Source organism: Falco peregrinus, chromosome 4 (genome assembly GCF_023634155.1).
Source record: "Falco peregrinus isolate bFalPer1 chromosome 4, bFalPer1.pri, whole genome shotgun sequence".
NCBI classification, from domain to species: Eukaryota; Metazoa; Chordata; class Aves; order Falconiformes; family Falconidae; genus Falco; species Falco peregrinus.
The window spans coordinates 88,254,941-88,267,056 of NC_073724.1; the positions used below are offsets into that span (position 1 = coordinate 88,254,941).

The 12,116-nt window shown below is 37.0% G+C and overlaps 1 protein-coding gene across 5 annotated transcripts in view; it reads left to right on the top strand.

The window, feature by feature from the left end:
* NAA16 (N-alpha-acetyltransferase 16, NatA auxiliary subunit) overlaps positions 1-10,453 on the top strand; it is a 78,830-nt gene extending 68,377 nt beyond the window's left edge. For 4 of the 5 annotated variants that reach the window (XM_027777228.2, XM_005230687.4, XM_027777230.2 and 1 more), the window contains 7 exons: positions 361-574; positions 3,248-3,441; positions 4,175-4,283; positions 4,792-4,890; positions 5,473-5,616; positions 8,291-8,388; positions 8,657-10,453. In XM_027777228.2, coding sequence (XP_027633029.1) covers positions 361-574; positions 3,248-3,441; positions 4,175-4,283; positions 4,792-4,890; positions 5,473-5,616; positions 8,291-8,388; positions 8,657-8,857 — 1,059 coding nt within the window. In that variant the 3' untranslated portion in view covers positions 8,858-10,453. The remainder of the gene's footprint in view (positions 1-360; positions 575-3,247; positions 3,442-4,174; positions 4,284-4,791; positions 4,891-5,472; positions 5,617-8,290; positions 8,389-8,656) is intronic. The other variant, XM_013305384.3, reaches the window with a different exon arrangement.
* The last annotated feature ends 1,663 nt before the right edge of the window (positions 10,454-12,116 follow it).

The window sequence follows — 12,116 nt, forward strand, 5'->3', positions numbered from 1 at the left end:
TTCAATGTACAATGCCATGTCTCCAAACTATACACTATTTGTACATTAACTTTGTGTGGTCTTCTGCCAATTGTTTGTTTGGTTTTTTTTAATTGGAACAATTACATTTCAGTTGGCTTTTTAAGAGTGCCTAAGTCTTTGAACAATCACATTGTAGTTTTTGTTTACAAAATTCCATTTTTCTGGGTCTTTTTCATCCCCCTACTGACAGGTTCTCTTGGACAGTCAGTATTATAGGGATATTTCTATGCCTGTTAAAATTGCCTGTAGATACATCACTTGTAACTTTTTTTGATTAGGTGGAGATTAATAAATTAAGCAAGGGAAGTGCATAAGAGTTGTATGTTTTTTCTTTTGAAGCATTTTTTTGAGATAACGGATGACCAATTTGACTTCCACACATACTGCATGAGAAAGATGACTCTTCGTGCCTATGTAGACCTTTTGAGATTAGAAGATGTGCTCAGGAAACATGCCTTCTACTTCAAGGCTGCTCGATCAGCAATTGAAATCTACTTGAAGCTCCATGATAATCCTCTTACCAATGAAAGCAAAGAACAAGAAGTGAATTCAGGTATCTAGACCATAATGGAGGCTCACATGTGTATGACACATGTAAAAAGCTTATTAAGCTAAGCTACGTGCTATAGAATAAATGAGTTGTAACATACACAAGTTTTTCCTCTTTTCTGTCATGATTTGATTGCAGAAAAGAGATCATAGATAACATCCTACAGCTTTCTTCCTCTCTGTTCTCCTCTCATCATATTGTTAAACTAGTACACAAATGAACCTAGCTATAGTTGGAGTACTTGGGGAGGAGTGGCATTTCAGAATATTAAGAGGAAAAATCAAATTCAGTTCAGCCATGTATTCGTTTAAACAAAAGATAAATTTAATTAACAGATTAATTATGAAACAATGGATAGATTTTGGGGGAAATCAGTCTGAATTGTAAGAATTTAATCTTGATCTAGTGTATTTAACTTATTGCATAGTAATACTAGTTAACACTGCATTATATTTTATCATTTTTCATGTAACTTCAGGACCAAAGAATACATGGATAAGTGTATTAGCAAAATTGATACATTGAGGAAATTATTTTAAACTAGTGTTAAATGGGAAGTGGATTTTCTTAGGAAACCAGTGGGGTGTGGTTTGGAAAACTGAGGCTACAATGACAAACGAGTTCTGAGGTTTTTTTCTGTAAGATAAATAGTTGCTTCTCCTTTAGTGGAATCGCAGCATTGCAGAGGCTCGACTAACGGGGCAGGGGCTAAATTAATGACTAGCTCTTTGCAAAGGGAAGAATTTTTGACAATGGGAGTAAAAGTTAAATTAAACTGAAAATGCTACTTAATGTTGTCAATACAATCTTACCTTTCATTCAGAGGTGATGCTGTGGTTTAACCCCAGCTGGTAATTAAGTACCATGCAGCTGCTCCCTTGCCTCCCCCCTCACCCGGGGGGTGGGGAGGAGCATTGGAAAGGAATGTAAAACTCGAGGGTTGAGATAAGAAGAATTTAATAATTGAAATAAAAATGAAAGAACAATAATAATAACAGTAACGGTTATAACAAAAAGGAGGGAGAAGGGGAAAGGAATGAAATCCAAAGGGAGGGGAAAAAAGAAAACTAGTGACACACAATACAGCTGCTCACTGCCCACTGACCGATGCCCAGCCAGTCCCTGAGCACTGAGTGGCAGCCCTGGCCAACCTCCCCACCGCCCCAGTTTATATACCAAGCATGAAGTCCCATGGTATGGAATACCTCTGGCTAGTTTGGGTCAGCTGACCTGGCTGTGTCCCTTCCCAGTTTCTTGTGCCCCTCCAGCCCTCCTGCCTGAGAAACTAAAAAACCCCTGACCACATTGTTCCCACACCAAATTCAAGCCACAGCACTGCACTAGCCACCAAGAAGAAAATTAACTCCATCTCAGCTGAAACCAGGACAGGTAAATAATACGTTTTTCCCTATCTGCCTGTGTATAATGAAGTACATATAAACAGAGGCCCATTTCACAGCACAGTTCAACTTGCATCTTTTTTTGTCTTGAATTTTAATTTGTTTCTGTATATAATGTAAGATCTGTGTGTGACAGAGGGTCTTGGTAGCAATATGTCATAGAAACTGAGGTGGTGAAGAGAAGAACGTAAGAATTGATGTTCGTTTATTTGCCTGCTGTACATAGGGATTCAGTAGGGTCATCCACAGGGGAAGGCAGCACTGTACGAATGTGGTAAAAAGAATGCTTGCTTCTACTTGCTTCCCTGTCTCAGAATGGTGGGTGGCCCCAGCACAGAGGTCATGGTGCCATAGCCACAAAAAAGATGTGTTAGTCCCTCAGTAGCCCACACTTCTTTTCCTTGCCATGTTATCAGCACAAATCCTGGTTTCAGTGAAACACCACAGTAAACAGTGGAAATTACAGTATTACTCTGGCTAAACTTGTCAGGTCAGTGGGACACCAGGGAAGGAAAAAAAGGCGTGAATGGAAAGGCTGAAGGCTCCTTACTTCTGTGTAATCCTGTAGGAAACCGTGTTTTCTGTGTTCTGCTTTTCACGCAACTGTTTAACCTTTGTGCTTTTTTTAAATGCCAGTCCAGTCTAAAAATACAAACACAGCAAGCAGCCTTAAGATTCATATAATGATCCTGCTAATACATTCCAGAATATTTTACCGCTCCTCACCCCAAACAGTATCAGTTTTTGCTTGCATCCATATAGATATTCCATGGCTCTTGCAGAAGGTCAGTGCAGTGATCATGGCTGTATATTACTCAGACACTTCAATGAAATATAACAAGCTTGTTTTAAGGTGGAGTGTAAATCCATCTGGATGTTACTAGTTAGCATTAGAAGGAAACTGAGCTACAGTCAATACAGGAGCTTAGTATTGCCCTTGAAAACCATTGTCCATTTTTTAAGGTAAAACATGTCATAGATGCAGCAACTTTATGTAGTTAACTTTTAAGATAGCTGAGGTTTCTCTGACAACTATGTAAGAGAAAATAGGCAAGATCAAGTGTTGTGCTATGCTGTAAATAGTAATCTAGTAGTAATGTTGGACTATTTAGTAATGATAGTTTGTCAAGGCTGATACTTATGGAAATAGCTGTAAAATATGCCATTTTGATGTGGGGCAGGAAGGTAGTGGCATGTCTGAGTGTTGTTTGAGAGAGACGAGTTTTTTAATTAAATACTCTGTTAATATGAATTATCTGTTACCTTTAATCTGTAGAAAATCTCTCAGCCAAAGAACTGAAGAAAATGCTTAGTAAGCAAAGAAGAGCACAGAAGAAAGCAAAACTTGAAGAGGAAAGAAAACATGCAGAAAGAGAGCGACAGCAAAAAAATCAAAAGAAAAAACGAGATGAAGAGGAGGAGGAAACAAGTGGACCCAGGGAAGAGCTAGTTCCTGAAAAACTGGAAAGGGTGAGCGTGGTCTTTCCTGTTAAATTCATGTGATTATCATAAAAGGCCTATAATATGGCATTACTATCAGGTTCTTAAAGAATGCAGGGGTTTTTATAAGGTTGTTTTAGCGTGAAGATATCTTTTTGTAGTTCAACTCTAGTTACACTAAAGAAAAGCAGTATTTTTACTCTGATAAATCAAAGTTCTATATTATTGGTATTGTTACTTTCTTTAAATTTTGTCCTTTCAAACGGTAGGCCATCCTTCATTAAAACAGATATTGAACAAAAAGATGGTTCTTGCCTGAAGAAATCTGGTTTTCCTACAGTGAGTAGAGGAAAAACTAACAGAAATTTAATGGCTGTTCAAAAAATTTGAAGACTTGAGTTCTTTGTGCTTAGAGAACTGTAGGCTATCTCCTTTATCACAGTAACTTCAGAAATTTAAGCTTGATGTCTAAGGTGGTCATATTTAACTGTTTCCTAAATGCTAAGTTACATCACCATGTACATTACATAAGCAGTGCCAGAGTTAGAATGAAGTTGTCTTTGTCACCATGAAATCATGAGTAAACATTTTAAAATCTGGTGTTTAAATACAAATGTTGTGGCTCAGTTTAGTTCAGAAAGCTATCTACAGTCCACTTTTGGCCTCTGATTATTCAAATGCTCTGAGTAGCAGAAACTACCCTTGGTGGGGGTTTTAACATTTATTTTAAGCTTTAAGTTTAACTGTGTTTTTATTAAAACAGGTAGAAAATCCATTAGAAGAAGCCATTAAGTTCCTTATACCACTTAAGAATCTTATTGGAGATGACATAGAAACACATTTATTAGCATTTGAAATATACTTTAGAAAAGGTAAAGTACTGCTTAATTTTATTTTTGCTCTACAAAATGTTAACTCTTCACTGCAGCCTGATATCTGAGTGTAGCTGAAAATGGTCTGGAATAGATATTTACTTTACTGAAGCTGGGGTTTGCATCATATCCAGGAATAATAGGGGAAATAGCATTTATGTTTAGCCACCCTTAAAACAAACAACCTAAGAGCAATATAGATTGTAGTATATACTAATAAATGCTGTAAAAAGATATTTGCAGTGTGATCTTCAATTATGTAGGGGGAAACAAAGCCAAATGGGTAGTAATATCATCTAAGCAGTGCTGCCATTGTCTGAGCAGCAGGCATTTCTATCTTACTAAGCAATCTGGATGGGGAAAAATAAATCTCTCTTCTAATTCTGTGTAGGCATTGATGTTTCTAATGTTTGTATTAGATTCACTAAAGAAAACAGTAGTTGATATAAAGAGGAAAAGTTCTGTATTCTTAATCTTGGCATGTTTTTGTTTTTTCTCCTTCCCACAGGAAAGTTTCTTTTAATGTTACAGTCTGTCAAAAGAGCTTTTGCTATCAACAGTAATAACCCATGGCTACATGAGTGCTTGATTAAATTCTCTAAAGCTGGTATGTATGTATGTATAGATATAGGAAGTTATATTGTACAAGGACATAACTATGTATTTTTGTAATGCATAAATACTTCTGAAATGCAAACTGATATAAAAAAATAAAAATAAATGGTTTATTTTCTATGGTAATACGCAAGAAAACACAGATTGTGCTATGCAGGGTACTGTACATGTACTATATTATACTCCTTCCTCTGTTAATCCACCAGGTGGACCCAATAGCTCATTTTGGCTAGATTTCACAGAGGAGTAGGTATTCCAAAGATTCTTGAAATTTTCAAGTTTTAAGAAAATACGTGGCAGATATGGGAGAAAGATTCTGACTGAAGCAAAGTATGTGTTGTGAACTTGCAGCAGAAAGTTTACATTACATAGTGCCCTTTATGAATGTCTCATCTATAAATGCATCGGTAATGCTTGTGTTTACCTGTTTTGAACTGAGATTTGTTGTTTCTTTCTGTGCCCAAATTTTAAAAATGGGAATTCTAGCAGTGATGTTTATGTGGTTTCACACTGTCTTCTACAGGTCTTTAAATGGCTTTTTTTGCTTCTCTCCTTCTTACCTTCCTCCTTCTAGTATCTGACCATAGTAACCTCCCAGAAATTGTGAGCAAGGTCCTAACTCAAGAAATGCAGAAAATCTTTGTTAATAAAAACTTGGAAAGTTTTAATGAAGAATTTCTCAAACACAATGCTACCTCCATTCAGCACCAGCTGTCAGGTTTGTGTAACTTCCTTAGTGCTCTTGAAAAGGAGATTGAGTGATTTAAATCCAGAATCTTTATCTGGAGTCCATAAATCAGATGTAAATGAGGCAGAAATTCATGTTTACATTGTGGGGTTTTTTTCCGACTGCTTTTACCAAGTTAAAAAAGCTCATCTACTTGTTTTATTAGATGCATAAGGAACTTGCTGCTTTTCTCCAAAAAGTGTGATCAAACCACCACAGTTATTTAAGTATGGAAGCATGGTTATTCCTCCTGTTGGAGCTTCTAGTTCTGAAACACTTAGAAACCAAAACATCCTATATATTAGAAGCAGTGCTTTTTCCTGTTTTCCTGTCAGCTGGAATGTCTCTGTTCCTATTCATAGCTTTGTCACATCAATAAAAAATACCATGACCATGACAAGCTTGTTATGCTACTTTTGCTTTTCTGCTTCATGGTCAACTGTGAATATGCTGAAATGTGACACTTACACTATTTGTGTAGAAGTAGCTGCTGGAATTAAGTCAAGGAAAGTTGGAATTTAAATTTATCATGTCTACTGAGTAAAGAAAATTTTGGGATAAAAATTGATGTCACCAGAGAAGCTAGTAGAGGAGAAACCAAAACACTACTTCAGCAGTTAAGAAGCAAAAATAGGTGTAGATTTATCAGGCAAAGTACTTAGAACAGTACTAATCTCACCTAGTTGGTAAAAGTTGCCTGTGGTCTGTCCAGAATTACTGGAGAAAGTTAGCTTCAGAGGATTGTTCATCTCTCTTAAAGGAAGGTTAGGTAACTTACCCCAAACTTAAGAGGCCATTAAGACATCCCTGTTTCAGGACAGCATCTTGAGAAAAATACTTGGCACAGCTTTCCTGTGAGCAGGCTCAAGAAGTCAAGTACAGATATCTCAGCAGGCAGTTGCTCCTTTCACTCTTGTCATTGTTGGGCATCTAACTGGATGTTTTCCAGGTTCTACTTTCTAGTCCTCCATTATTATGGAAAATAGTGTATATATAGTCACTTTGACATAGTAATTTTACAGGCTAAGACTCATACTTCCAAATTTGGCTTCACACTGCCTACATCTTTAGTGCCTTTGAGAAGAACCCAAGCTAGATCATTGACAGTGGCAGCACTCATGTTAGCGAGATGTCAGGGACCCTTTTGAAGCAGGCAGATCCGCATTCAGTGGAGGTGAGAGGCTTAAAAATGTGAAAGCTCCTTAGGGTCAATCAACAGACCTTAGGGTCCATTGATGACTGTCATCCAACAGCGTATCAATTTGCAGGCAGTGGGAACAAACGTAGAGATCAGGATTTTAAAGTGAAATCAGGAGTGAACTAACAATAGACATGTCCTTGGTAGCTTTAGGTCTTCACCTATGTGTTGTCGTCTTTTTATGCGGAAACTCGTTTGAAGCAATTGACTTATCTACTGTACAGTTTGTAACTTCTGAAACTCATCTTGAATTCAGGTTTGAAAAGGTAAAGATCTGAAAGACCTAAACCGGAAATCTGAGAGTACAGATGAGTTTTTTCTTAACTTAAAATGATTGCTAGTGAGCAAGCAGAATTTTAATACCTTTTCAGTTTCTGTACTGTTGTCTCCCTGACTTTAAACAAATGTAACTAGCTTAAGTTTAATTTTTTTGACATTTAAGACTCAAACCCAAATATATTCAGTCTAGCAGTTTATTCTCTGAAACCTTCTGGATTAAAAAAAAAGCAGTAAGAACTAGGAAACTTTCTTTAATTAGGAAAACAAATTTAATAATTAGGGAAATATGTTGAGCAGGAAGAGACAATACACTCAGAATGTGGGTGTTTAACTTCGTCAGTAAAATGATTTCTTAATCTTCTTGTGCTTTGTAGTAGATTATGTGGTGAGGTGTCATGTGTCTGGGCTTTGTGTTTGGGAAAAGGAAAGTGTACAAAATGCCTACATATTCTTTAAGGTGAGATTTTAAATTAAGGCAGCTGTGATATGAGGAGCAACACAGTATTTTGCAGAGATGCCCAGACTGGTTTTGATAAACTGCTTGTGGCCCAGTAAGTTGCATAGTTACATTAATGCAGTGTTTTGCTTGTCACCAATGCAGTCTAGTCCAGGCAAAGCACCAAACTTGCATTACACTTTCCTTGTACCTAAGCTATTTCATTCAGCTCCAGGTTAGTAGCCCAGCCTGACCTTACTTTCTGCCATACAGACATATACTGGTCTGAATTACTTCTAGACTGTGTTCCACAGTTGTTTAGTACCTGTACTGTTCACTTACATCCAATACTTTTCAAAGGAATTCAGAGTATCTCTGAGGAAATGTCTTTTACTCACTTCTACATTTGTAGGATGGATTTCACTTAGCCTGCCGATTTGAAGGACTCTGACATCAACATACTTTTAATGTGTATTTCTTGGCTGACAGGTCTTCAGTAGAGTGAGGCGTTTCACTTTTGCAGAAGCAGATCGGTGTTACTCAGTCCTTACGCTTCTAATACATTTCAAAATAGCTTTAGTTCTGTTAGTTCTAAGTTCTAAATAAGGGAGGAAAATAGGGTTGTTTAAACCTTGTAAGAAATCCTAATTCACATTGATGTGTAAGTTTTTGGATTCTGTGTGTCTGTGTATGTGGTATTACTACATTTAGGAACTCTGTTATGTAAATGTTGTGTTCTTTCTTGTGATAAGGTGCAAAGATGATGTATTTCCTGGACAAATCAAGACAAGAAAAAGCAATTGCTGTTGCTACTAGATTGGATAAAAACATGAGAGACAAAAATGTGAAGGTAAAAGATAGAGTATTTAAAGCTAAAAAATGTGGGCTTTTAAAGAATGTATACTTAATTGCAGGGTAATGTGTGTGCTTCATATATCATGATAAATTAATGTTATTTGGAAGAACAAGGTTTCAGATTTTTCCCTGAAGTAACTAAGATACCTGAATACCAACAGAGAACCTGTGTTTGCTCAGATTAGTATTGTTTAACAGTACATCTTTTTAGTAATAAAATAATTGTAAATCACATATATTAACTGTTACTTTTGTTTCTCTAGACATTAACAAAGGTTTTTGAGGCACTGCTTGATGGCAGTTTTGGAAGCTGCCACACTCAATGTGAAGAATATCAAGCAGCATGTCATAAACTGTTTCCTTTTACGTCTGCCTTTATGCCTGCCACAAACGAGGATGATAGCAGCATTGCATCTGTGAATCATACAGCCATTAACCATGATTTGCTGTCTAATGAAATTTGAAGTAGTGTGTGCAAGCCCGTGTGTGTGTATACCTACATGCACACATGTATACAAAACTCTGACTCGTTACATGCTGGCTGGATACAGATCAGGGTTACTTTTCCAGGTTGTATTTTAATATCTTTAACAGGTATAAAACAAAATATTTGGATAGTTAAATGAAATGGAGTATGCTATTAGTTGGTTTTTTTTCCCTCCCAACAAAAACTGCCAATATTTATGTAAACATTATCCTAATCAGCATTTTTCATGTTTATACTTGTACAGTTTTAAGTCTTTTAATAATCCATCAGCCCTCCCTCACAAAAAATATGGATGTTAAAGACTGCTTTCACATAAGTGTCATTACATATACAGCTAAATGTGATCATATCTTGTTAATAAATTATCATTTGAGCGTTTTTAGCAGATTAAGACTGAAGTGCTGCTTGAATTGCCCTCTTCGTCTTTTACTGTCCTTTAGGCTTTTTTGGTTTTATTTTCATTTTATTTTATCTTTCTGTTCCTTCAGTTTGGTTTCTTTTGAAGCACAGTGACATTGAAAGCATTGGGGGTTTGCATGTTTTTGTCAGGTGTGTGTCTTATATGGAACCAGTGTTGATGGATATGAAGATTAGGTCTGTGTGTTTAAAAAAAATAATAAAAAACCCACAAACAAAAAAAACACCTTAAGGCTTTTTGAAAACTATTCTATCTACCTTGTGTTCCATAGCTATTGTTTCCTTAAGTTTATGGTCAGTTTAACTTTTCTGAATATCCAGAAGCAATTCCCTAAGAAAACATAATGAATTTGATACTGTTGTTTGTCCTGTGTCCATCTTCCCCTTCCTTCTCTTCCTTCTGGTTCCCCCCCATCTGTTCACTTACTGACACTTAAGTTGAAAAAGCTGCTCCAACTTTGGGCAAACGCAGAAGGTACAGTAATGGGGAATACAGTTCTTCTCTACAGCATAAAAATTCACCGGTAAGTTTAATGTATTACCTCCGTTAAAAGTCTTAGTTGTCCACTTACGGCTGATACTCCAGTACTTCTCATGCCTAAATACTGTTGCTTGAGGTGCTGCAAAGCAAATAGTGAGGAGTGTGTTTTACAATTAAAAACTGTTTAAGGGAGCACAAAGAGGCTGACTACAAACCATAATGAACCTTTTTCTTACTTTGTATTCTGGTGCATTAACTATTTAATATACAACACATCAAAATGGAAGTCTGAATCTAATATAACTATTTAAAGCATAGTATTGCTGGACAAAATGGCTACATATGACAGCTTTACATTCTGTAAGAACTGCTATCAAAACATAACTATACTGTGGCTTGTACAGAAAATCTGTTTCCTGGAAACTGTAATGGAATCATTCAATCCTGGTTTGTTTTTATTTCACTGCAATGTAAATAATTTCAGTAATATTAACTAGCCCCTCAAAGGCAAATATACATTCAAGAAGAGGGGATTTTATTAAGACAAATAAACTGTTCTAATGAAAATTCTCCTTTGTGTGTCATCTGTTTAGATTCAAAATTGTTGAATGGAAAACTCACTGTAAAATACTGCCAACATATGTTATGCTGTAATAAATTATTTTGTACACACTTGCCTTTCGTTTGGAGTTTTTGCATATTTATGGACATTAAACTTCAGCCCATCACATCCATTAGGTTTTTTCCATTCAGTTGCAACATCCACTGGTTTAACGTGAACTCTGTAAGTAGTTAAGGAAAAAACCCACCCCAAAACACCATTTAGCACATTGAGTCACGTCTCTCTCTATAGTAACATGCTACCCTGAGAAATATGACAAGATGTTTTTGTCTTACGTATTGACTGCGTGCCATTTGCTGTGGAACAACTTGCTCAAAGATGTCTGAAGCAGGGAGGGAGTTGACATAATGGGATTGTTGTGCCTCAGCAATACCCTACATCCACTTCAACCTGCACATGAGGTGAAGACGTGAAGTGGTTACAGTGGTCTTCTGTCTTTTATAGTGACGATGGTTTGCTAGGGATTTAATTCAGGCCTTCAAAAGAAGGCTGCAGTACTACAGTTAAGTGCTAATCCAGTCCTCTGTATCTTTTTAGCTTGACGCTTTAGATTGGCATTGAGCAAAAATACCTGGGGTGTCAGCAGCAGTTTATTCCTTAAGAAAGCAGATGAATAGTTTTGATTTCTAGACTAATAAATTAGGAATTCTTTTGCAAACGCTAAAAACACAAAAAGTGAGTCTTCAGTCACCCAGTGTGTGGTGTGGTTTTCTCTTAGAACTGCTGGAGGCTTTCTCTTACTGCTGCTGAGTTTTTTCTTCAGGGCTGTCATCGCAGGTGTGAACTGCTTGCGATAGTATGTTCTTGGCAATCCTGTAGGCTAGACCATTGCAAAGAGCAGGTAGGGTAGTATGGGAAGGATAACAAGTAATAGAGAAGAACAGGTGTCAAGGAAAGGTGTTTTTCTTTAAACTGTTCTGAAAAGACTCAGTGTCTTTTCAATAACTTGAATTAGAAAAGGCATCAAACTTAACGGATTTGTTAAATTGTCCCAAAGGAAACGTGCTGTAATACATAAATGTTAAGTGTCATAGAATCAATGTGTCATATTTCAATGTTTAAATTTTATCAGCTGACCTAGCTCTACTCTTCCTTTCATACTGTCTTTTTCATTCTTGTTTTCTTCATCACTGTTTTGCTTTTTTTTCCCCTCTGCAACTTGTCATCTCAAAAATAGAGTCCACTTTGGCAGTCAGTTATAGTCATTCTTGCTCCACTCTCCCTTACCCTTTTTCTTTCTCTGGTAAATGTGATGTCCCAGGAGGTGACTTCTCTTTTTCTTACCAGTCCATTGACATCAGGCTTAACTGCTTGGCTGCTTCAAGAATTTGTGGATCGAGTCAACTGGTGGGGGTGACTGTGAAGTTGAAGAACCTCACATCTTTGCCCCAACACAATCACACCCTACACCTCATCTTAGGTCTGAAATCTGAGACTGGCTACCCTCTCTCAAATGAGGCTAGCGGAAAATATGCTAGGCTGAGACTAGGATATTTCCTGTTTTCAGCATCACCTGTTCCATTGACCCACAGGGAGGTAGGAGTGACCCGTTTATGCTGCAGATCTCCTTCCTTCTGGAGCTCTGGCCTGGCCTCAATGCATAAAGAGCAAGGCAGCAAGGACGTTGCTTTAAGATTCTCTGTGGCCACCCACATGCAGACCCATGTCAATGAAGCTATTGATACATAGCGTATTGCAGCTGGAGACAAATCTTTG